At 29.9% G+C, this 23,737-nt stretch overlaps 1 protein-coding gene across 2 annotated transcripts; it reads right to left on the minus strand.

The window, feature by feature from the left end:
• Positions 1–6,138: 6,138 nt before the first annotated feature.
• On the minus strand, positions 6,139–23,715 carry LOC139524828 (ciliary microtubule inner protein 7-like). 2 transcript variants are annotated; one of them, XM_071319936.1, is made up of 5 exons: positions 23,492–23,714; positions 21,198–21,311; positions 16,336–16,413; positions 11,595–11,624; positions 6,139–9,475 (listed from the first exon to the last, which is right to left on the minus strand). In XM_071319936.1, the coding sequence occupies exons 1-5, from the start codon at positions 23,522–23,524 to the stop codon at positions 8,867–8,869; spliced, it is 864 nt and encodes a 287-aa protein (XP_071176037.1). In that variant the 5' UTR covers positions 23,525–23,714; the 3' UTR covers positions 6,139–8,866. The 2 variants fall into 2 exon arrangements, with proteins under 2 accessions (XP_071176037.1, XP_071176045.1); XM_071319944.1 differs by lacking the exon at positions 11,595–11,624 and having other exon boundaries at positions 23,492–23,715.
• Between the last annotated feature and the right edge of the window lie 22 nt (positions 23,716–23,737).

Here is a 23,737-nt window from a genome sequence, read left to right on the forward strand (position 1 = left end):
TCCTTGATGTCGTCATTTATAAATTTGATTATTCTTTTACAATAACATAATGAAAATAATAACAAAACAAAATTCCTTATAATGTTTTTAATTCTACAAATAAATGCATAATATCACTAAACTTCAGGACGGAATCTACATGATAATAATGTTCACTGGATTTTGGTTATTTTTTCATGTAAAAATAAATAATTCAATAAACAAACTAATATATAATAACTGTATTAAAAGTATAGATTTAAAATCTTATACTGAAAAACAGTTCTAAATTTGAATGAAATTTTGAAATGTAAAAATTACACTATTAGATTACCTCCCCTGAGCAGTTCTTCCTTCTAACCGAAAATGTCTTGTTAGAAGAATCTTACACCTAAATAACCTAAAGTAGAAATGTATTAGATAATTCTGAATATTTCTTAAATCCTATAAATATATTTTTCCTAACATTATTCACAGTTATTCTTAAGCCTTCAAAATATCAGTTGTGTGTCAAAGTTTTTTTTTCAAATTAAGTTCTTTAAACTGATAACGGTTTGTTCATTAAAGTTTTCATGTTTATTTTCACAAGAATTGTGTCCAGAATATATGGAAGCAGCTACTGTAACATATCATCTAGCTTTTACAAGGTATAATTAAAGGTGAAATGGTTGATGTTTGATGCCATTTAAGAAACAGCAAATAATACTACATAGATGAGAAATCTATTCTAAACGATAAAAATGCACAATCATACTCCCATTAACTGAAGAAACACACGAACCCAATATATTAGAGCTTTAACCACACTAAGTTAATTCAAAACTGACAAATTAATAATATAATTTGTCCAAATATTTAACAGCAGATAATTTTCATAAATAAACAAATCAAAAGCCATTATATATGTGCAATTTAGTATAAGTAAATTTCAAAGATATTTTATGATTTGTTGATGAAAAGGCTCACAGAAAAACCATTTAACGTTTGAAGAACCATTTTTTGTTACAAAAGAAACAGCAAGCCATTATATTTTAAAATGCAAACTACATATAAAGGTATATAAACTAAAGGCTTAATAAAAAATATCACAGTTAATGTAAAAATAAAACTATAAAAAAAAATCACAGATTTACAAGGCTCATTGTGGTTTTATTGATATGATACAAATTATAATAGAGTTACTTCTCTTATATTGGACTTTTTTTTGTTGTACTCTTTCCAATAAATCTATGCATATTTTCTTACTTTATCATTCTTTTACATAGATATATCTGACTGTGTATAATTTGATTAAAATCTTTCATGTCATACATCTTTTTTTGGGGACTTTATAAAAAAAAAATCTAATCTCATTTGAAAAAGCACTTTAGAAAAGAAAAAACCATAGTAAATATCTTTGTACCAAACATCAAGTCTAAAGTCTCTAAACAGAAAAAAAAAATATCACAACTACCTTAACAAACAACAATATAATTTAATAAAGAAAACTTAAAAATAAAAAACTGTGTACAGTTAATACTGTGAAATAATAAAAATAAAAGAATAACAAAAATGAGCAACCAATTACAAGTACATAACATCTGTACTACATTTGTACTTTTCAATTTGTACAGTTCAGTGCATCAAAAACTGAAACTAAATAACTAACATTTTGTTACTGTTTATATATGGTATATGGAAAATTTCGAATACTGATTTATATTTTCAAGCTAAAAATTGAGCTTAACATGGATACCCTGTGATGATCAAATACTGGAATGTTAAAGAAATAAAAAATCTAACTAAAACTTTGTATACATTATATAACATGGATGAATTATTTAAAGTTCTATATTAAACTCTCAAAACATCAATATAAAAAAGAAGGGAAGTTACATCAAAACCAAAACAAGTGTTCACTATTTTTTTGAAACTATTCACTTCATTTTGAATTTTATCTAGTGCTATTTAAACATTTGTTAGGTATTGAAAACAAGATTAAAGAGTAAAATTGTTGTAATCAGGTGGCTTAATGTTTGATTTATCCCACTTCCAGTGGACAACTTATTAAGAATAAGTATATTATCCCTTATTTCACAAAAGTTTGTTAGATTTTCCTCAAAAAAATAAGTAATGTGTGAAGATATTTAAAACACTAGCCATATTGATGTATATAACTGTGTATTCCATAACAACAAATATTGGAAAAGGGAAATAGTGAGAATATAAACAAGTGGGGGGGAAAATAATACATTGTACTTGTAAATTCTCTTTAAAAAGGCTGTTAGCCGGTCGTGCATTTCTTCTACAAAAAATCACCAATGATGCTCAGATTAAAAAAAATTAAAAGGCATAATAAAGTACGAAATTGAAGATCATTGTGGGCCAAATTCTGAAAGGTTTTGCTATATACAGCTAATGTAATCTATGCCTGGGGTACACAAACCTTAGAATTTCAAAATATTCAAAGTTTTGTTAACAGTTATCATGATAATTCATGTCAACATAGAAATTATCATTACTGGGTTAGTGATTCCCTCGGAAGAAACCTACACCAGCTTGGGCTCCGACCAAGTAGTTATGTTTAAACTAGGAAGTTTGTGTCCTCAATGCTCTTTAACTTTGTATTTGCTTGGCTCAATAACTATTTTCTTCTGAGCGTTGCAGATATATAAAGCTGATAAAGTGTAACTCGTGTATAGTGATGTTATGGCGGCAACGCTAGTTTGTCTATATCACAGAAGGGCCGAAGTGGCTGAGAGTCTAAGTAGTTCTTCTACTTTATCAATTATCAGTCAACACTGATGTTGTGGCACTGATGTTGTGGGTTCGAGTTCGCATGTGGGAGGTGTTTTAGACTCAAATCTCAATTGTCTAGGAATGTTAGTTTACCTGTCAAATGTAGGTTGTTTCCACCAAAACAAGTTCAGTAAGCAACTTTTAAATACTGTGGATTCGTTATTATTCGTTGGATACCAATTTCGTGGATTTCTTGGGAACACGTGAACCACGAATTATAATGTTCAACAAATAACAATTTTTCTATGGACTTTGAATGTAGAGATTGGGGGAAATAAACAAAATCAAATACCCATTAAAATGCAAGTTTTCCTCAATCCACGACAATTGATACTAACGAAAATAAATGAATCCACAGTAACATAAATTGATTAATTAACTAAAGGAGTAGGTCCCAGTAAGACCCCTTTTTGGCCCCAAAATATAGCAGTTTTACAAAATTGTTAAAATGTAAACTTTTACTTATTTATTGGACAGTAGAATGCTTCTGCTACATAAATATGGGCTCTTTTTGACGATACAATGCATATATATCGGGTACTAGCACCATTAAGTCATGCTAAATTACTGAAATCTTCACAATTCTAACTTTTAGTTAAATTTTAGTGTAAAACGAAAGTGGCCGCAGTCGTGTTCATCCTTAATATTGAAATGTAAGTTGTATTTTATGATAATACATAACATATATAAAGGTTGAGGATGAACACGGATGCGGCCACTTTCATTTTTGACAGAAAACCATCTGAAAAGTGACATTTTTCGGCATATTTGGTAGATTTTTCATATTTGAACTTGAATCGGATCGTTTTTAATGACTACATTAGTGAAAATCTTTCACATAACCTAATTGATTCAAATGAAATAGACACTTAAGTGTTTAAAAAGTGGTCAAAATCTTTCGTCAGATGAACTTGAAATTTGAGGCCAAAATCGGTCCTTACCGGACCTTCTCCTTTGTTCTTCAAACTTAAATCAAAATCTGATGAAAAAATGGTTCAAATCCATTTCACGGTTCTTCTGATTTATTATATTGTGTTTATTGCCATTTTCAGTATAATTTGCTATTTCATGGCGATTAGTTTTTATTGGTGGAGAGAGCAAGAGTGCCAAAAGAGGGAACCACGACCTTTGGCAGGAAGACTGACAGTCTCAAAAGAGAGAAAGATACCAGCGGGACATTCAATTTCGTAAGTCTTAAATAAACTTACAACGCCATGGCTACAAAAAGGACCAACAGACAATCAATAGTACACAAAAAACAACATAGAAAACTAAATAAAGACTTAGCAAAACGAACCCTACAAAAACCGAGGTTGATCGCAGGTGCCCCGGAAGGTTGAGCAGATTTTGCTCCACATGTTGCATCCGTCCTGGTGATCATGTAAGTACAAACCCTGTTACAAATCTAATTCGGTGGGTCACATTCGTGAAAAGGAAACAGGATTATAGTTACGACATTATTAACATTTCCGCTATCATCTGTGAAACGATAATTCGATAACGGTCAACCAACTCGTGATGGCCTCGGTAAAATTTAAAAAAAAAGATTATGATAACCTCACCACCATGAAGTCTAGGTTTAATTACTTAAATACTGTAAATTTAGAAATTATTGCGAAAATGCGACAAGGTTAGAATCGCAATAATGTGAACTCGCATTTTGAAATTTTGTATATCAATTAAACAGGATTTTTCTCAATATATCAAAAATTTAAATTGAATTTTAGACTAAAATGACAATATCGCAATAATAAATGTACCCAATAATATCTGAAATAAAGAGTAGTTTCCTTGTGAGCAACAACCCGTTATCTAGAAAATCATGATAGAAAATACAAGCCCTGGAATATCGTATCAACTGTATTAACTGAGAGATATATACTACGTATGCAGGTACTGGTGGAATGTTGCTACCTAGAGGAAATTTCGCCATTGGAAATCTGAAATCGTAAAGTTTTCTTTTCAACCGACCCTCAGTGTAAATTATCAGATGTAAGTCAAGATATGAGGTAGACTTAACAATATCTGTTGTATTTTTAATCTCAAGTTTGATGGGATAGATGCGTTCGACAGTGTCACCAAATTTTGAATTATTTAATGAGAGAACATCATCTATAATGGGGAAAGTAAAGTTAAAGGATACTTCTAATTTCTTTACTTTCTTCCTCAGAAGTTTCTGTGTTAAGTAAGCCCCATATGAATAAAAAGAAACAAGTTGACAAGAAGAGGAAAACAGCTAATTCTCATCGGAATAGACTGCAAACGTAGCATATGCTGTAAATCAAGAAATCGAGCATCATGATAATGTCAGTTTCAGGATTTTTTTTGTTTAAATCGTTGATTCTTTAACAAAGTAGAATGTATCCCTCCCTAAGACGTCTTAGATTGAGTGTTCTAAAAGATCTTTGGATTTTTTTAAATATCCAGATTTCAGATTATTGTCGAGCACACTTGCTACTTACCAGACTTAAAATCACAACCCAAGTCTTTGACAGGCTAGTAATACAGTAGCTGAGCAACTTAGACCCCTTGGCCACGGAGGCCCTACAAATCAAATCAAATCAAATCAAATATATTTTATTGCTTCAAGAAGTGTTCAGTCCGGTTCAACTACTATAAAAGTGTTTGTTGGTAAATTGGCATCAATAAATGAAAACTCAGAATGGACCTTGTGAGAAACATGTCTAACAAGTTTTTCTTTTCATTTCATTTTGATTAATGGATTTTGAGAAGAAATTCAAAATAAGAAATGTTAACAGATCATCAGAAGATAGACACCAAGTGAAGTTCCTTGAAAGGTTTGAAAGGTCAATCTTACAAGAGGGAATGGATAGGGGACAATTGGTTTCCTCTAAACCAAAATCTGAATTTAAATCTGTTGAAAGAAAAGTTAAAGCTGATTGAAACACTTTTCTTTGATAATCTGAAAATAGTTAGATCTGTCCATAGCCTTTAACCCATAGGTAACCAAATCAACAAATTAGTTGCACATGCAGTCTTAATTGAACTTAGTTTTAGTGATGCAATAACAATAGGGCTCTCAAATTCATGAGCAGTGTTCCTGGCAAGTTTTATGTTACCTTACTTTTACTTTTACACTGTGGTAAAAATATAGTGAATCCCAAAGTAAATATGTACGGTCTACAACAAGTATGTTTAATATGATTACATAAATAGTCAGCATGAATCATGTTCATGTCAGAGTGAAGTAAGTTTATGCTTTATTTCTTATTAACCTGCATTAATGAACTTTTTTTTTTACTAAAAGAATTCTTTTTGTTACATGTAGTCATGAACGTGTTAATTACGTCCTTGATGTCGTCATTTATAAATTTGATTATTCTTTTACAATAACATAATGAAAATAATAACAAAACAAAATTCCTTATAATGTTTTTAATTCTACAAATAAATGCATAATATCACTAAACTTCAGGACGGAATCTACATGATAATAATGTTCACTGGATTTTGGTTATTTTTTCATGTAAAAATAAATAATTCAATAAACAAACTAATATATAATAACTGTATTAAAAGTATAGATTTAAAATCTTATACTGAAAAACAGTTCTAAATTTGAATGAAATTTTGAAATGTAAAAATTACACTATTAGATTACCTCCCCTGAGCAGTTCTTCCTTCTAACCGAAAATGTCTTGTTAGAAGAATCTTACACCTAAATAACCTAAAGTAGAAATGTATTAGATAATTCTGAATATTTCTTAAATCCTATAAATATATTTTTCCTAAAATTATTCACAGTTATTCTTAAGCCTTCAAAATATCAGTTGTGTGTCAAAGTTTTTTTTTCAAATTAAGTTCTTTAAACTGATAACGGTTTGTTCATTAAAGTTTTCATGTTTATTTTCACAAGAATTGTGTCCAGAATATATGGAAGCAGCTACTGTAACATATCATCTAGCTTTTACAAGGTATAATTAAAGGTGAAATGGTTGATGTTTGATGCCATTTAAGAAACAGCAAATAATACTACATAGATGAGAAATCTATTCTAAACGATAAAAATGCACAATCATACTCCCATTAACTGAAGAAACACACGAACCCAATATATTAGAGCTTTAACCACACTAAGTTAATTCAAAACTGACAAATTAATAATATAATTTGTCCAAATATTTAACAGCAGATAATTTTCATAAATAAACAAATCAAAAGCCATTATATATGTGCAATTTAGTATAAGTAAATTTCAAAGATATTTTATGATTTGTTGATGAAAAGGCTCACAGAAAAACCATTTAACGTTTGAAGAACCATTTTTTGTTACAAAAGAAACAGCAAGCCATTATATTTTAAAATGCAAACTACATATAAAGGTATATAAACTAAAGGCTTAATAAAAAATATCACAGTTAATGTAAAAATAAAACTATAAAAAAAAATCACAGATTTACAAGGCTCATTGTGGTTTTATTGATATGATACAAATTATAATAGAGTTACTTCTCTTATATTGGACTTTTTTTTGTTGTACTCTTTCCAATAAATCTATGCATATTTTCTTACTTTATCATTCTTTTACATAGATATATCTGACTGTGTATAATTTGATTAAAATCTTTCATGTCATACATCTTTTTTTTGGGACTTTATAAAAAAAAAATCTAATCTCATTTGAAAAAGCACTTTAGAAAAGAAAAAACCATAGTAAATATCTTTGTACCAAACATCAAGTCTAAAGTCTCTAAACAGAAAAAAAAAATATCACAACTACCTTAACAAACAACAATATAATTTAATAAAGAAAACTTAAAAATAAAAAACTGTGTACAGTTAATACTGTGAAATAATAAAAATAAAAGAATAACAAAAATGAGCAACCAATTACAAGTACATAACATCTGTACTACATTTGTACTTTTCAATTTGTACAGTTCAGTGCATCAAAAACTGAAACTAAATAACTAACATTTTGTTACTGTTTATATATGGTATATGGAAAATTTCGAATACTGTTTTATATTTTCAAGCTAAAAATTGAGCTTAACATGGATACCCTGTGATGATCAAATACTGGAATGTTAAAGAAATAAAAAATCTAACTAAAACTTTGTATACATTATATAACATGGATGAATTATTTAAAGTTCTATATTAAACTCTCAAAACATCAATATAAAAAAGAAGGGAAGTTACATCAAAACCAAAACAAGTGTTCACTATTTTTTTGAAACTATTCACTTCATTTTGAATTTTATCTAGTGCTATTTAAACATTTGTTAGGTATTGAAAACAAGATTAAAGAGTAAAATTGTTGTAATCAGGTGGCTTAATGTTTGATTTATCCCACTTCCAGTGGACAACTTATTAAGAATAAGTATATTATCCCTTATTTCACAAAAGTTTGTTAGATTTTCCTCAAAAAAATAAGTAATGTGTGAAGATATTTAAAACACTAGCCATATTGATGTATATAACTGTGTATTCCATAACAACAAATATTGGAAAAGGGAAATAGTGAGAATATAAACAAGTGGGGGGGAAAATAATACATTGTACTTGTAAATTCTCTTTAAAAAGGCTGATAACATGTACACATTTACAAGTTTCCAGTTGAATATCTTATTCATCTAGACAATGTGATTTCTAAAAATGCAACTAAATTTTCCTGAAGACAAAATACCACTAAGATGAACAAATGTTCACTTCAAAACCCCAAAACAATCCCCATCTAGTCTAATGGCTATAATTCAATTTGACATTATGAAGACAGCATAATGAGTTCTTCTATAAATAATTTCCATATATATACAAATATGAAAATGCATAATGTTTAAATTTAATACATAATTCTCAACATGCATCCATTAATGGATTAGATTCGTGAAGAATACATCTACAACAATGATTGTGAATCTACGTAGAGCTTACACATTCATATTCAAGACATTCAGTCTTCTCATTTCAGAAATGAAGGGAAATTGATAACAACAAACAACTTCCATCTCAAGAACCATTGTCTATGGCATCACTATTGTTTGACACTATATCAATATTTCAGTTAATTAGTCAAATCTGTAAGTCCATTTTAGATTTATAACATAACAATGACAAATAATTTTGATCAGTTTTTTAGATATAACTATTCACAAGTGGCTACTGTGGTCGGTGCTGGTGCTGTCCACACCAGCTTTGGTGGATCGGCTATAACTTGTGTTGTTTCTCTAACAGGAGCAGTTTGTGTAGGCTCTTGGTGGAATGTAACCTGTCGTTCACCCTCCGATGTGGGAGCCGGTGGATGTGGCATAAAACCATCAGTCTGGGTTGCTGACTTTACTGGGGCTCTAGGACTGCTTACCCAATTTAAGCATGAGGCAACTGTTTCCCTGTACCTTATAGGTTTTGCAGACATACATCGGTTTTTCCTGTTTAAAAGACTAAGTTTTACAGATTCGTTGTTGCTTGCATCAATAGTTGGTTTATTAGGACCTCCTTCACTATGAGCATAACGATAAGTGGATGTTGGAACACCATCGAATGAAGTTTTTGGACGTTTTATTATTATCTGTGGTACAGGTATAGGTATGGGTACAGGAATCTGATTTGATTTACCACCCGAAACTTTAAAGTCAACTCTGTATGTTGAACATAAAGGTCGAGATCTCTCTGTGAATTCTCTCTCTGGCATCCATGTGATGAAATCTTGTTTGAAGTTATACGTCTCATTAGGAACTCTCTTTCTGCCAAGACCCTGAAATGAAGGCATGTAATATTGTTATATCATTTCTGCCATAGCTTATAATATTTATATCATTTCTGCCAAGACCCTGTAATGAAGGCATATTTATATTGTTATATCATTTCTGCCAAGACCCTGTAATGAAGGCATATTTATATTGTTATACCATTTCTGCCAAGACCCTGTAATTAAGGCATATTTATATTGTTATATCATTTCTGCCAAGACCCTGTAATTAAGGCATATAATATTGCTATTAATTTCTGCAAAGACCCTGTAATAAAGGCATATATTACATTTTATAAATCATTAAGCAAATATGATTTTTTTCCTTCTAAACTTTGACTTTTCTTTAATATTGTTATTTATCAAATAAAATGTCTTTTAAAAACCTATACAATATTTTGTGCTTCTAATTATTTTTACATGGCAAACTATCCTTTTACGAAGAAGATTGAAATCATCCGTTACATAAATGTATTGTAAATTAGCAATTCCAAATCAGTTTTGTACCAACAATTCTGTCTATAGATCCAGACAGACAACTGCTATAGGTAGCACCTTTGACCTTAGTACAATGTACATAACCTTGAGAAATTTCTTGAATACTCAAAAATGTTGCAAAATCTATATCTTATATGATCTTAATCAGTATATATAAAAAAGGAGATGTGGTATGATTGCCAATGAGACAACTTGTCACAAGAGTCCAAATGACACAGAAATTAACAACTATAGGTCATCTGTATTTTTTGCAGATAAAGAAAAAACAGTGTGATTTATATGCATTCTTTTTTTCTAAACTTGCAGGTTCCAACTACTGCAATATTATATATAAAGTTGTGACACAAATGTTTTATGAGATAAACATCAAATTTCTCATGCATGTGACGAACACAATAAGCATTTAAATCGCACAATACAAGAAATACCAGATGATATTCAAACCCAACCATCTGTGTAGTCAAGACATGTGTTTATCAAACATTTCTTATTTACAATCAAATGTTTGGTGTTTATCACAAATAAACGATGTTAGTTTACAAACATTTTTTTTTAACTTGAATGTGTAGATCTTGCTGCTATGGAGCGTTTGTCATTTGCTTCTTTTAAACCTTTTCATAAATCAAATTAAAGTTTTAAATTTAATCAATGTTAATCAGTAATAACCCTCAAGACCATATAAACTCCCAACACCAAATGTAAATACATGAAAAAGCAATTTAAACTATTTAAAACCTATCATATTAAGTCTACTCAACCTTTCAGTTCTAAACTATATACCCACCCAACGAAAGCTATAATCATTTCTTACTTCATGGCATGTTTATACAACAACAATAATATCAAATTATTCTGATAACCACTTCTAAAATCAAATATAATAGTACTCAATTTGGAATTTTTCTGACATAATATCAAATTATGACTTTACCAAAATTCAACTGATCAGAAAGACATTATTAAGCTAAGTAATTTAATGTTCATAAAATTTTAAAATCATTTAAAACATTTAGGTATTTCTACTGCTAGGTAATAATGACCTTAGCCAGGTTTTGGCACAACTCATTTCAATTTTGGGGTTTTCAATGCTCAGGCTCAACTTCATGATTAATTTTGCCATCCAACTGATTTGAGTCCCACTTATAAGTCTGATAACTAGTGATAAAACATGCATGGTTTACAAAATTATAAGCCTTATATTATTGATGACTTAAAAAAATATATACATATACATGCATTATATCAACAGTCTACATGTAACTCCCTCATTAACATATACAAAGAGATGCAATGAAAAGTTATTGATGACATTCTGTGCTTGTATATTTGATTACATACCATACTAGTATACATTGTACATGTATTTGAACCATGAACATTTTTCAATGATACAGAATATTTAGAAAAAATTCATGCATTTTTATAAAACAAATCAGTCATATTGGAAAAAATTTCACTTTCAAACTGTGTTCATATCAGTGTAAAACTGAACATGTGAATTCCTATGTAAACGTGGTCAATCAAAATTAATACTGACATAACGAACTGCTCAACTAAAAATAAACATAAATTTGAGGAAATACCATCTAATCCAACTAAAAGTCATAGGGAAACTGGATTGACTTACTGTGAAACCATATACAGCTGCATTGTATTGCTGTAAAATTATTGAATTATAATACATCTACTGTAAACAAACTTATTTCCAGAAACATTCGTTTAAAAGACTTGTAGGAAAATAACAGTATAAAATCATTGTGATGAGTTAAATATGGAAATTTCCCCAATAAACTGTTTGAAATGAATTCATCAACAAAGTTTTAAAATCCTCAAAATACATCAACAACAAAAATATCAAAATTGTAAATTGTATTAAGTTCGATATCAATTTAATCACCATAAAAATCTATAAAGACAGGTTCCCATGATAGACCAGTCAGATATACTCTAGGTTATGTAATAGCTAGAATGTGGGACTCTCAAATATCTTCAAGTGAAATCCCCATATTAGTTTGAGGAGCTTTTCAACTGCTCTTAATATATATATCAACTGCAAAGTTGTGTTGATGCCAATGAAACTCTACTGAGCTTATACATTAATCAAAATATTTCCATAAATGTGTTTAAATCTTTTTTGATTAAATGAAAAACATGAAAACTAATACCTTGAACAAACAGTTCCAAGTGATCAATGAATGTTTTATAACTGGATATATTTTATCAACATTTCAGCTGTTAATACTGAAGTACTATTGAAATATAGCATGTATTAGTAGTTACCAAATGTCTGTTAAAAGTCAGTGTCACCATAATCAATTTCAACAATCAGAGATTTTGAAGTTATAAAAAACAAGAGGGTTAAACAGTCAACATTTATTTTAAAGTTTAATTCAGAATTTGCTCAAAATTAGACGAGTCAATGATAAACTCCTACACAGAGATTGATGATTGATGTTTTTTGTTACATGCACTCTACATTAATATCTTTTTTTTGCAAGACCAAAAAAATCTGTAATGCATGGAAAAAGAAATCAAAACCTATAATAGAAAACACTTTTTAAAGGTATTTTGTACCAATTATAATCAGAAAACATTAAAATTCAGACCTCTTCAATGATTTTGAAGTAGTGTTGTTTATTTCAGTGCAGATGGCCCACCACCTGGAGAAAAGATTTGTCAATAATATTGTCAGCTGATAGTCTAATTCAACAAATTAAGGGCATAGGATAAAGTTACAGGGGAGGTAATGACGTTGCTAACGTAAAATGTTATTTTCGTGACATCAAACTGTGACATATCGGGAAAAGATGCATTTTCCGACTCATTTTTATCATTCAAACTGATTTAATTTAAAAACGAGTGCATGGACTCCTATTTCTTAAAACGACATTTTGCTTCATATATGCAGGAAAATTATGTAGACCAAATTTTATAAAACTGTTTATAGTGCCATTTTTTTTATAATTTGATAAATACATGTATACAGCAAAAAATTACGCTTTTTTTCTCAATTCATGACCATTTGATAAATATGACTTATTTCTGAATAAAAAATGCATAAATTTTTATGATACTTATAAAATACAGAAATTACAAATTATTTAACAAAAAAACAATTTGTGTTTATCTTTTAAAACAAAAAAGTTATGCCTTTCTTTTGAAAGGAAAAATACGGCCACAAATCCAAATTTTGAGCAAAAATACAAAATTTCGACCTCATTTAACTCAAAAAGTAGCACATGAAGGTATATTTTTTATTACATATTTGATTTAATCAGGCAAAAAATAGCCTATATGGAAATTTTCATCAAACTGTAAAAATGGGATCAAAACTGTATCGTATGCCCCTAAGTATTATTCTATTTCAATTTGCATACATCCTGGTTTGCCTTCATTTAGTGGTAAACTATATATAAGATCATATTTTTAGTATCTTATCGTTTTTATAATGTTTATATGTTTGAGAAAAAATGTATTCTGTATGGTCTTCAACCAAGAAAAACTTTGATTTCAGAATTCAGTAAAAATAGCCCAATGGAAATAATATTGTTTCAAAATTTCTACCAAGTTCAGGGTTGGCAAAGTATTACCCGCCCGGGAATTCCCGGGTGGGAAAACCCGGGTTTTCCCGGGCTGGGCAATACTCACAGAAATGGGGAATACTGGGCATTACTGGGCAATATGATTTTTTAAGCTTATTTTAACACAAAATAGTAAAGTCTAGTTGTAGTTTTGTAGTATTACAGCTAAATATATACTTTTTATACAGATAACTATTGACAGTCATTTCTAAAATAATGAAAAATTCTATGTAGACAAAATACAAGATTTGCACATTTAAGGAAACCTTGTTAATTACTAAGCATTGTTTCAATAATCCATACTTTGAAAAAAAAATTATTGCAATGTTTAAGTGAATTGTTAATTTCAAATGTTATACATTCATACATTTGTCACATTGCTACATAAACACCCTAAGGGGTCATGCCATTAACACTTATAGAATTGAAAGGGCTGATTATTGTTACATAAACAAATCTGCATTCTAATCTGAACGGCACGGGACGTTTGCGCTTTTTCATAGGACATTTGCGCTTTTTTTTGTGGACACTTGCGCTTCAAAACATAGATAAAGGAAATAAAGGCAACAGTAGTATACCGCTGTTCAAAACTCATAAATCCATGGACAAAAAACAAAATCGGGATAACAAACTTAAACCGAGGGAAACGCATTAAATATAAGAGGAGAACAACGACATAACACTTAACACTAAAATGTAACACATATAGACAAAATCCCACGAGAATAACAAATATAACATGTATATATAACATCAAAACCAAATACATGAATTTGGGATAGACAAGTACCGTGACACGTCTTATCGCAATGTGAATTTACACTCAAAAATAAGAGAAAACAAACGACACAACGTTATAATGTAATACACACAGAAACGAACTATAATATAACAATGACCATATTCCTGACTTGGTACAGGGCATTTTTAAAGGAAAAAATGGTGGGTTGAACCTGGTTTTGTGGCATGCCAAACCTCGCACTTTTATGGCCATGTGAAATATAACATCAAAATGACAACACAGGACTACAATATAAATAAATTGGAGAACACAATTGACAAAGAATCACACGAACAACAGCCAACAAAAGGCAACAAGTTCAAAATTTTAATACGCCAGAAGTGTATTTTGTCCACACAAGACCTATGTGTGACGCACAGATACAAAAGTTTGAAAGCCGAAACGAGTACAAAGTTGAACAGCATCGAGGACCAAAAGATCAAAAAGGTTGTGCCAAAAACGGCAAGGGTTTTCCGTTAAGTTACCAGAAAATCCCTATAATTTAGAGTAATTTATACTTTTGCAAACAGTAAATTAATAAAATGAATATTCAAAAGATGTACATGATAAAGCTGAAGTATTAACTAATTACAGGAAACAACTGAAATACATTTACATAACCAGACATTTGAAACACAAAAGTAGACACATCCGAATACGTTTAAACCTCTACGCCAAGTGACGTCCTATTTGAAACTGAAAAATGACGAAAAAATGACGTCATTAGAATTAGTAAAACAGAGCATCAAAAAATGAAAAATGACGAAAAAATGACGTCATTAGAATTGGGATTAATTTAAGATTATATATTTGAACTAAATACTGATATTGCATTTAATAACAAAGCACATTTTAATTCTTATTAATATAAAACTGAGGTAGCAATTAACTATATTATAAAACTATGTCAGGTTTGTTATGAACATTTGCGCTTTTTAAAAATGGACATTTGCGCTTTTTACATAGGACATTTGCGCTTTTTTTTATATATATATCTATAACTTCCCAGCCTCCTCTTTTATCCGGGCTTGGGACCGGTAGGTTTGACCTGGCAGAGTTAAAGTCATCTTTATGGTTAAAAGTTTAAAATTCATAGCACCTTCATATGTCATAGCACATTGTTGATATATGTTTAAAGTGTATGTACAGAAATAAAATCAAGTACTGTCATCACAATTACAGGTCAGTTTTAGCTTGATATTTGAAGCCCAATGAGTGAACAAATTTTGCTCTTGTTAACTGTCCTGATTGGTACTTATCCCACATCTCAAATAAATGAGCGAGTTTCTCATTTTCAACGGTACATCTCCTTAAAAGGTCTCCAATTTTTAGGGTTTGGTCGAAACGATATAAAAATCCATCAAGACATATTCATTTTTTTCCTTTACTAGTCACTATAACTTTAAAATCCATGTTCACTGTGTAAATGTGAACTAACTAATGACAAATATAAGTTAAATTTATTTATGTAATGATTTACTTCTCATTAAGATTACAGGTAGTCGACTATAGGTAAATAGCGCAAATGTCTGGTGAATTTAATACAGGTGAATCAAAATTAAAAGCGCAAATGTCCATAGTATTTGAAGCGCAAATGTCCTATCGTTTTACAGGTAAAAAAGCGCAAACGTCCTGTGCCCAATCTGAATAATTACTTACTAATTACTAATGACAGTACATATACATTACTTAAATGTAATTTTTCTTACATGTAATTGTTAATTCTTAATAGTTATATTTATTTTAAAAAAAAGTGTTTTGCTTTATGATTGACAGTTCCCCAAACAAAACAAACAAAAAAGGTTATATATAAATGTATAAAATTTGTGTTTGATCACTGAATTCTATATAAAATTCAGACCAGTATTTTATATTACCCAGTATTGCCCAGTATTACCCACTAAAACCCAGTAAAACCCGGGTTTTCCCAGTATTTCCCACTGGGCTGCGCAATACTCATAAAACCCGGGTTTTTGCCAACCCTGACCAAGTTAACTCATATTTACCTGTTCAAAATATAATGCACTGTCTAAAAATGATTCCCTGTTATCATGATGAGAAAATACATGTTTGGCTGTTGGTTGCTGAAATTATAAAAAAAACAGAGTCAGTAAATAATGTGTATAGCAATCATTGACTATAATGATGTTCTTCACACAAAAACCAGATTTTGAGAAATGTTATCATGCATTCGTATTTCTCTTGGTACTAATTTGGTGAGCATTGAATTTGAAATTTTTGAAATGGTCTGCATCCATTGGCAACATAAAAAAAAGCCTTGATAAATATTAAAATATGTACCAGAAGATCATTGTTTGTTTAATCATTAAATAACTGTTGGTTTAATTTATTTCTGCATTTTGCAAACATTGATACTGTGGATTTGTTTCCTTTTGGGGGCACCAATAAGAAATATTTTTGGACTAGTTTTTCTCTAAGAAATCCAAGAAAATAGAAATGCTGATAATGAATCCACAGTATGTAAATTTGAGAAATAGATCAGATGTGTAGAAAACAAAATATTTAAACCATTAATTAGTACAATGTAATAAATTGTATTTTAGTTTCTTGTGTACAATTTGGAAATTAGTATGGTGTTCATTATCACTGAACTAGCATATATTTGTTGAGGGCCAGCTGAAGGACGCCTCCGAGTGTGGGAATTGCTCGCTACATTGAAGACCTGTTGGTGACCTTCTGCTGTTGTTTTTTTTTTTTATGGTCGGGTTGTTGTCTCTTTGACATATTCCCCATTTCCATTCTCAATTGTATTCCATTATAGTTTCATTGATTTATCAGTGTTTCTATTCTAATTTTGCATGTAAGAAGTGGTATGCCGTATGAATTGTGATACAATTTTATTGGAAATAAAGATCATTGATCTTTTTTAATTATTTATTACCAGTCATGGTTAAAGTATGGTTTAATATTCTAGATATCAATAAAGTCTTGAATTTTATGTAAGGAACACCAATTAGCAGATCAACTGAAACATTTATGGTACAATGAAAAAGTGGATATATGTAAATTTGAAAGACAGAGATCAATTATCTTGATATAAATGCATATAACAATATACTTAAAACCATAAATGAGTATTGGATTGTATATCATTCATGTGTCATTATAGATTCATTGATTAACCAAACTTTCAAGTACCATAGCCATTATATTTAAATGGCACCTTGTGCTATGCATTCTAAAATAAATAAAAGGAGATGTAGGCTATATATTCCAGTTTTTCAATGTTCAATATTTATTTTTGACTGTCCAATCATTGTTAATAACAATTCTGAAGGACAGGAAATTAAAAATTACATATGTTTTAGCGCCACTGAATTTAAATGAAAGTTATAAACATGGATAAACATGGATAACATGATACAATCCATTCTGGATCAACATTTACTTGAACAATCGAGAACAATATCAATGAAAATATCAGTACCTGCCATAACGAATAATCCTCTATGCATTGTTATAGGAAACTTAAAACTGTTTTCAGTAACTAAGACACAAACAGTATTTTCAAATTAACCAAGCAAATTCATTGCTTTAATTACCAATATCTGTCATTTTGCAAGCGCTCGTCCTTTATTTGTAAAATTTAACATCTAAAAGTAATTTATCTTTATATTTGATGAAATTTTATGAATTCTTGAACTTCTCCTCCCACCCTGATTTTAGAGAGAAAGGCTGTTTTTTTTAAATATAAATACCAGCTAGAAAAGTGGCTAAGTAATAGATAAAACATAAAAAACCTGACTGAATTTTTGCTGTGGGCAAAATTAAGAATGATAGCTTTGACAAATTACAAGATTTTTATTTTTTTCAGCTCTGCTCATGTTCTTAAAAAAACAAAACAATTGCTGTATTTTTTATCATACATTAGAATATATCAGACAAAAACTATCTGACTGCTTTGTTAAACTTAATGCAAATGTTTCAAGAAGAAAAAAATCAAAGTTAGAAAATACCATACATAAATTATCTGCAAGCTATAGCTATGTAAAAATGTACAATCAAGAAAAATCAGAGATCAAGAGGTAAATCTTTCATGGAATGTTAAAGTGATCAATAGGCAAATCAATAGACGGATTATCTAAAGTGGTAGAGCTGGTTTTCTGTCTGTTTTACAAGAGTCGACAAGATAACTTCAAACAAAGATTTATTTCTCTAATCCTTTTGAATGCTACCACATTATACCAAATTGTAAACCATTCATGATTGTAATTTAAACAAGACAACTGAATTTATCCCAATGACTACATAATCTACTTATTAAACCCATTCGGTATTGTCTTCTTTAAAGCCGTGGTCATACAATGTAATATTATCAATTGTATTACATAAAACAGTAAAAATAAGGTCAATATAAAATAAATAAACAGAGAATGTGTTTATGGATACAGATGATACCCCCCTATTCTATTATTTACATGTTTTATTCTATATTATGATTGAGCTGTTTGAAGGTTCTAGTGCTTAGATGAACATATTATTAATATGATGTGGGTAACTGAAAAAAAAAACAATAAATATATGTTTCCTTTAGCAATGATGTCAGTCTTTAACACAACCAAATGTAAGAAACATAGGTAATCTAAAATTACAATTTCCCAGTTTTGTACAATTTGCTTGAATAATTCAATATCAGAATAGCTAAAATTAAAAATGGTGGGTTTCTTTTTCTTGTCATGGTGACCTCATATGACCTAGAATTATATGCTGACTAACACTAGGTGTCTCCATTAAACCAGTTTATGTGATCATTTTATATCATAGGATTTTGTAAAATGACTTTGATATGAACTTAAAAGTAAACCTAACCAAGGGCAATAAACAATGAAACAATATAACTTTTAGAGTCAAATGATCTCATTGTCACAAAAAGTAAGGATTACTCAAATGCACTTTATACAAAGTTTGATGGTTTTATGCCAGGCAATTATTGAAATATGACTCCTTCATACATGTAGTTAATTAATATATACACACAAAGACACTGTGTTCTACTATGTACCAAAAATGTGCAAAGGTATTGAAATATATCCACCGGTACTGAATTAAAAAAACACTGAAGCTATTATTTTGGTGGATTGATTAATTGATTGTTTTCGTTTTAACGCTACTTTTAAGCGCCACATTTGATTTTTTTTCTGGTGGCCAGTTTTATTGATGGTGGAAGCTGAAGTGGCCAGAGATAACCACAGACCTTCAATAGGAAACTGACAACCCTAGTCAATTAAGACTGGAGTCAGGTGCATTCTTAGGGCAGCACAAGCTCACAACCTCAGTGTGGACTGGTTAAGTGATTACAGTAGTAGAACTACCAGTACAATGTACTTAGACCACCATTTTTGGTAGATAAAGTAAAATAAGAAAAATGGTGTGGTTTATCATGGAAATTTCAAGTCATTTATCAAATTGTCTGTCCAAAATATGAAATGAAAAGTACCACTTTTTTTTAAAACAGGTATAGACTGTTAAATATATAGTGAAGTTCAATTCATAGCTTTATAAGAATAAAAAACATCTAGTTTTTTGGTCTCAATTATTTCCAGACTTTATTTTCAATAAATTAGTCCCTGTGAGGGCCAAGTTAAACAGAAAATGTCTTCTGATATCCGCAAAAAATTTCAACAAAATCATATTCTGTCTATTTAAATAAAATGGCAGTATGTAAATACTCCAATTTTATCACCTACTGTAAATATAAAAGTAAATATAAAAATATACCATACTTTGTGGTACTTGTCAATACGTTATTGTATTAGTAGATATACATTTGTAACTGTGTGTTTAATATCTCTGAAGAGAAGGTAATATTTACTCAAATAAAATATTCAAATAACTGTGATCAGTTAATGTTATATTATTCTGTAACTATTTGATTAGTTTTACACATCCTTCTTGATAGGATAAATTGTGGTGTTTGTGTAATTTATATACAGTTTTGTACAGTAATTATTAGAATGAATCGATGAAATTATTTGAATGAATTGATTTAGAATTTGTTTATGTAAAATCTTAAATGTTTGACTTACACGAGGCAAGTAAATGTTACATACATTGTATATGTATACATTTTGTAACTAAACTTTTTTTTATCTTTATTTATAATTATTATTAATAATTCAAAATATAAAGAATGTGGTATGATTGTCAATGAGATAATTATATACACAATAGACTATGGCCAAGTGACATCAATATTAGCAGGCTGTGCAAAAGTGTTTCATGATTTGTCTGATCGAAATAGAAATTTGAACTTTTCTACTATACATGTATATTCAACTAAAATTTTTTTAAAGTTCTGTCTGACAGAATGATTTTTTGTCCGACATTTTGTTGGTCAGACAGAGTTTGGGATATATATATATAGTATTAGCAACTATAGGTCACTGATTTTACAAACATAAACTTACTCCTATTTTAACAAAAATACATTTACATGTCTATTGGTCATGTGGGTGTTTAAAATTACTTTAAACACTCTTTGCTAGATCATGACCAGAGTCTAATAGCTTAATGTAATGAGCTGGGTTCAAACTCACCACATCAGGGTTCACAGACTAGAGATCACCAAAGATAAACTTCTTAGACCACTCCGTCTTCATGCCTGGGAGAGACCCTCCCCCCCCCCAAAAAAAACCAACATAAGATGTTACCAATATTTAACAGTGATGCATTTAAAAATATTAATAGGAACCTCATAAATATACAAAAATAAACATGTATTACATATCAGAGTTCTAAATAATTGAAACTTTTCACTTTAGATTTTGCAAGGGACCATATATACATGAACCACACAGATCAATTAAATACTTATACGACTTTTACATTTTGATACACTTGGTCTTACCCTAGCTCGATTAAGAAATCTTTTTGGAGGCACTGGTTTTGCTATTTGTCTGTATTCACACACAAAGTCATTGCGAGATTTACTGCGATAATGACCATAATATCCAGATGAAAACTGAAAAGAAATGCAAAATTTGAGAACCAAGCATTACATGTACATATAATTTTCTTCTTTTAAATTAAAGCATTTAAGAAGATACCCTACATGAACATCATACATGTACATTGTATGTCATAATATTCTTCCATGAAACTTGGAGAACATGTGTCAGCTTAAACAGTCTTTTTTTTCAACCAGAATACATTGTACCTGTACATTATGCAATTTACAATCAAAATCTACATTGTACATGTATGTTTTGGCAAAGAAAATCTCTGAAATATACTTTATCAAGTCAAAAAGTATATGCAAAATCTAGCGCCTAATCGAAAAAAAATCGAAGTCAGGTAATATCTAGAGCTCTGTTATATATCTTTCTGCTTAAGACTTATGGAAGTTAACAAAAACTCAAAATTGTTGTTAGATAATTTTTTTCTTTTAAGTTGGCTTATCAAAATCAAAGGTTTCCTCTGGGTTTTTCACCATCAGATCATTTTTCCAGAGTATCATTAAAACTGGCCAAGTAGTTTCAGAAAAAAATATGAAAAAGGATGATGGAGAAAAACTGCATGAAGTTACATTGTCTATTGAATTTAGATTTAAAGAACGCTATTAAATATTTACCAATATGTTCCTTCAAATATTTCGCAAAAAAATACTGACAGAAAATACCCTTTTATGCAAGAACTTTTTCAGTTTTAAAAATAATGAGTCCATATTTTAATTAGTCAAGGATTTGTTGCTGGAGCAAGATGGAATAGCCAGGAAAACTAGTCCATTGAATTAGAGTCAAACTCATCTCCAACTCATCTTATTAAAATATAATATTGGGGTCAGAATTTCAATATGCTGCTTACAGTTACTCTTTGGGCAAACAAATTCAGACCTATTACCAACAAGAACAATAACAGTGATGATCATATATAATTTGGCTAAATTTATATGTTATAAATAGTTATCAAAGGTTATTACAGTACCAGGATTATAATTTAGTACGCCAGACACGCGTTTCGTCTACATAAGACTCATCAGTGATGCTCATATCATAATATTTATAAAGCCAAGCAAGTACAAAGTTGAAGAGCATTGAGGATCCAAAATTCTAAAATGTTGTGCCAAATACAGCTAAGGTCATCTATGCCTGGGATAAGAAAGTCCTTACTTTTATCAAAAAATTCAAAGTTTTGTTTACAGGAAATTTATAAAAATGACCACATTATTGATATTCATGTCAACACTTAATCGCTTTATACTCTTAATCGGCTGGTGATACCATCAGGGACGAAACATTTACCAGCAGTGGCATCAACCTATAAAGTCATGGTTGGTTGGGATACCATAAACTTCAATAATTTGTTTTTTTGCCTTATGTTACATTTTAATTCTCACTTCTTCCATTTCTCCTTGATTCAACAATCAATTTGCTGAATATTGTCAAGTTACATACGTACATCATACTTTTATATTACATGTAGTTACATTATTATATGTATGTTTCATTATAATAACTTAAACATATTTTTGGTTGGCTAACATGTACAGCAATCTGGAGTCATTCTGAAATTAAGACTCACTTCAAAATAAAATGTAACATTCATGTTGACACCAGCTTCCAAAATAAAGTGCACATTACATAATGTACGTTCGTGACCATGTACAATGTATTGAATGCTACGAAATGCTACTTTTAGTAATTTTACAGGGTTATTAATTAAGTGTTGATGTGCTATTGCACTTAATTCAATATGTACTTCAGTCTACACTTTAATACCTCAACAAATTTACAAAAAAAGCATTCAGTTCTTAAATGATTGATTGAATCTTGGTTGCTTAATGACCAGTGGCAAATATTTCATGCATGTTCATAAATATCACATAATTGCATCCAGTGAATGATAAATGTACATAATCTTCAAACTGTATTTGACATTACGAAGCAATTATCTTTTAGTTATTATGTCTAAAGACATGTTTCCCTTGAATGATCCCAGCTCAAACGGAGCAGTTCATTCATAAAATTGAAACTTGTCTATCTATTGAAAAAAACTTTCTTGACATAAACTATTTCTGGTCAGTATTTATGTTCCTGTGACAAGCTGTTGCTATAATTTACTATTACTTATTTTTAAATGAAATTGCAAAATGTCTCGGATTTTTATGTATAAACTCTATGACAGTTCATTAGATAAACTTACCCAGCTGCCACGGACATCAGTTGCAGCAGTCATTGTTACAAATCCCCAGTGGCTTATCTAAATCCTCATTAACACATAATGGGGCTAAATGACAGAGAATGATTGACAATAGACACGCAAATTAGGTAATTTGAGTTACCATGCAATGTGAATGATATGGCTGTGTAAACAAGTGCGTGTCGCTAGCTTGCCGAACATTCAAGCTCGATAAGCCAATCAAAACGGATGTTTCTTTTAGCTTTAGGC

Source organism: Mytilus edulis, chromosome 1 (genome assembly GCF_963676685.1).
Source record: "Mytilus edulis chromosome 1, xbMytEdul2.2, whole genome shotgun sequence".
Taxonomy (NCBI): Eukaryota; Metazoa; Mollusca; class Bivalvia; order Mytilida; family Mytilidae; genus Mytilus; species Mytilus edulis.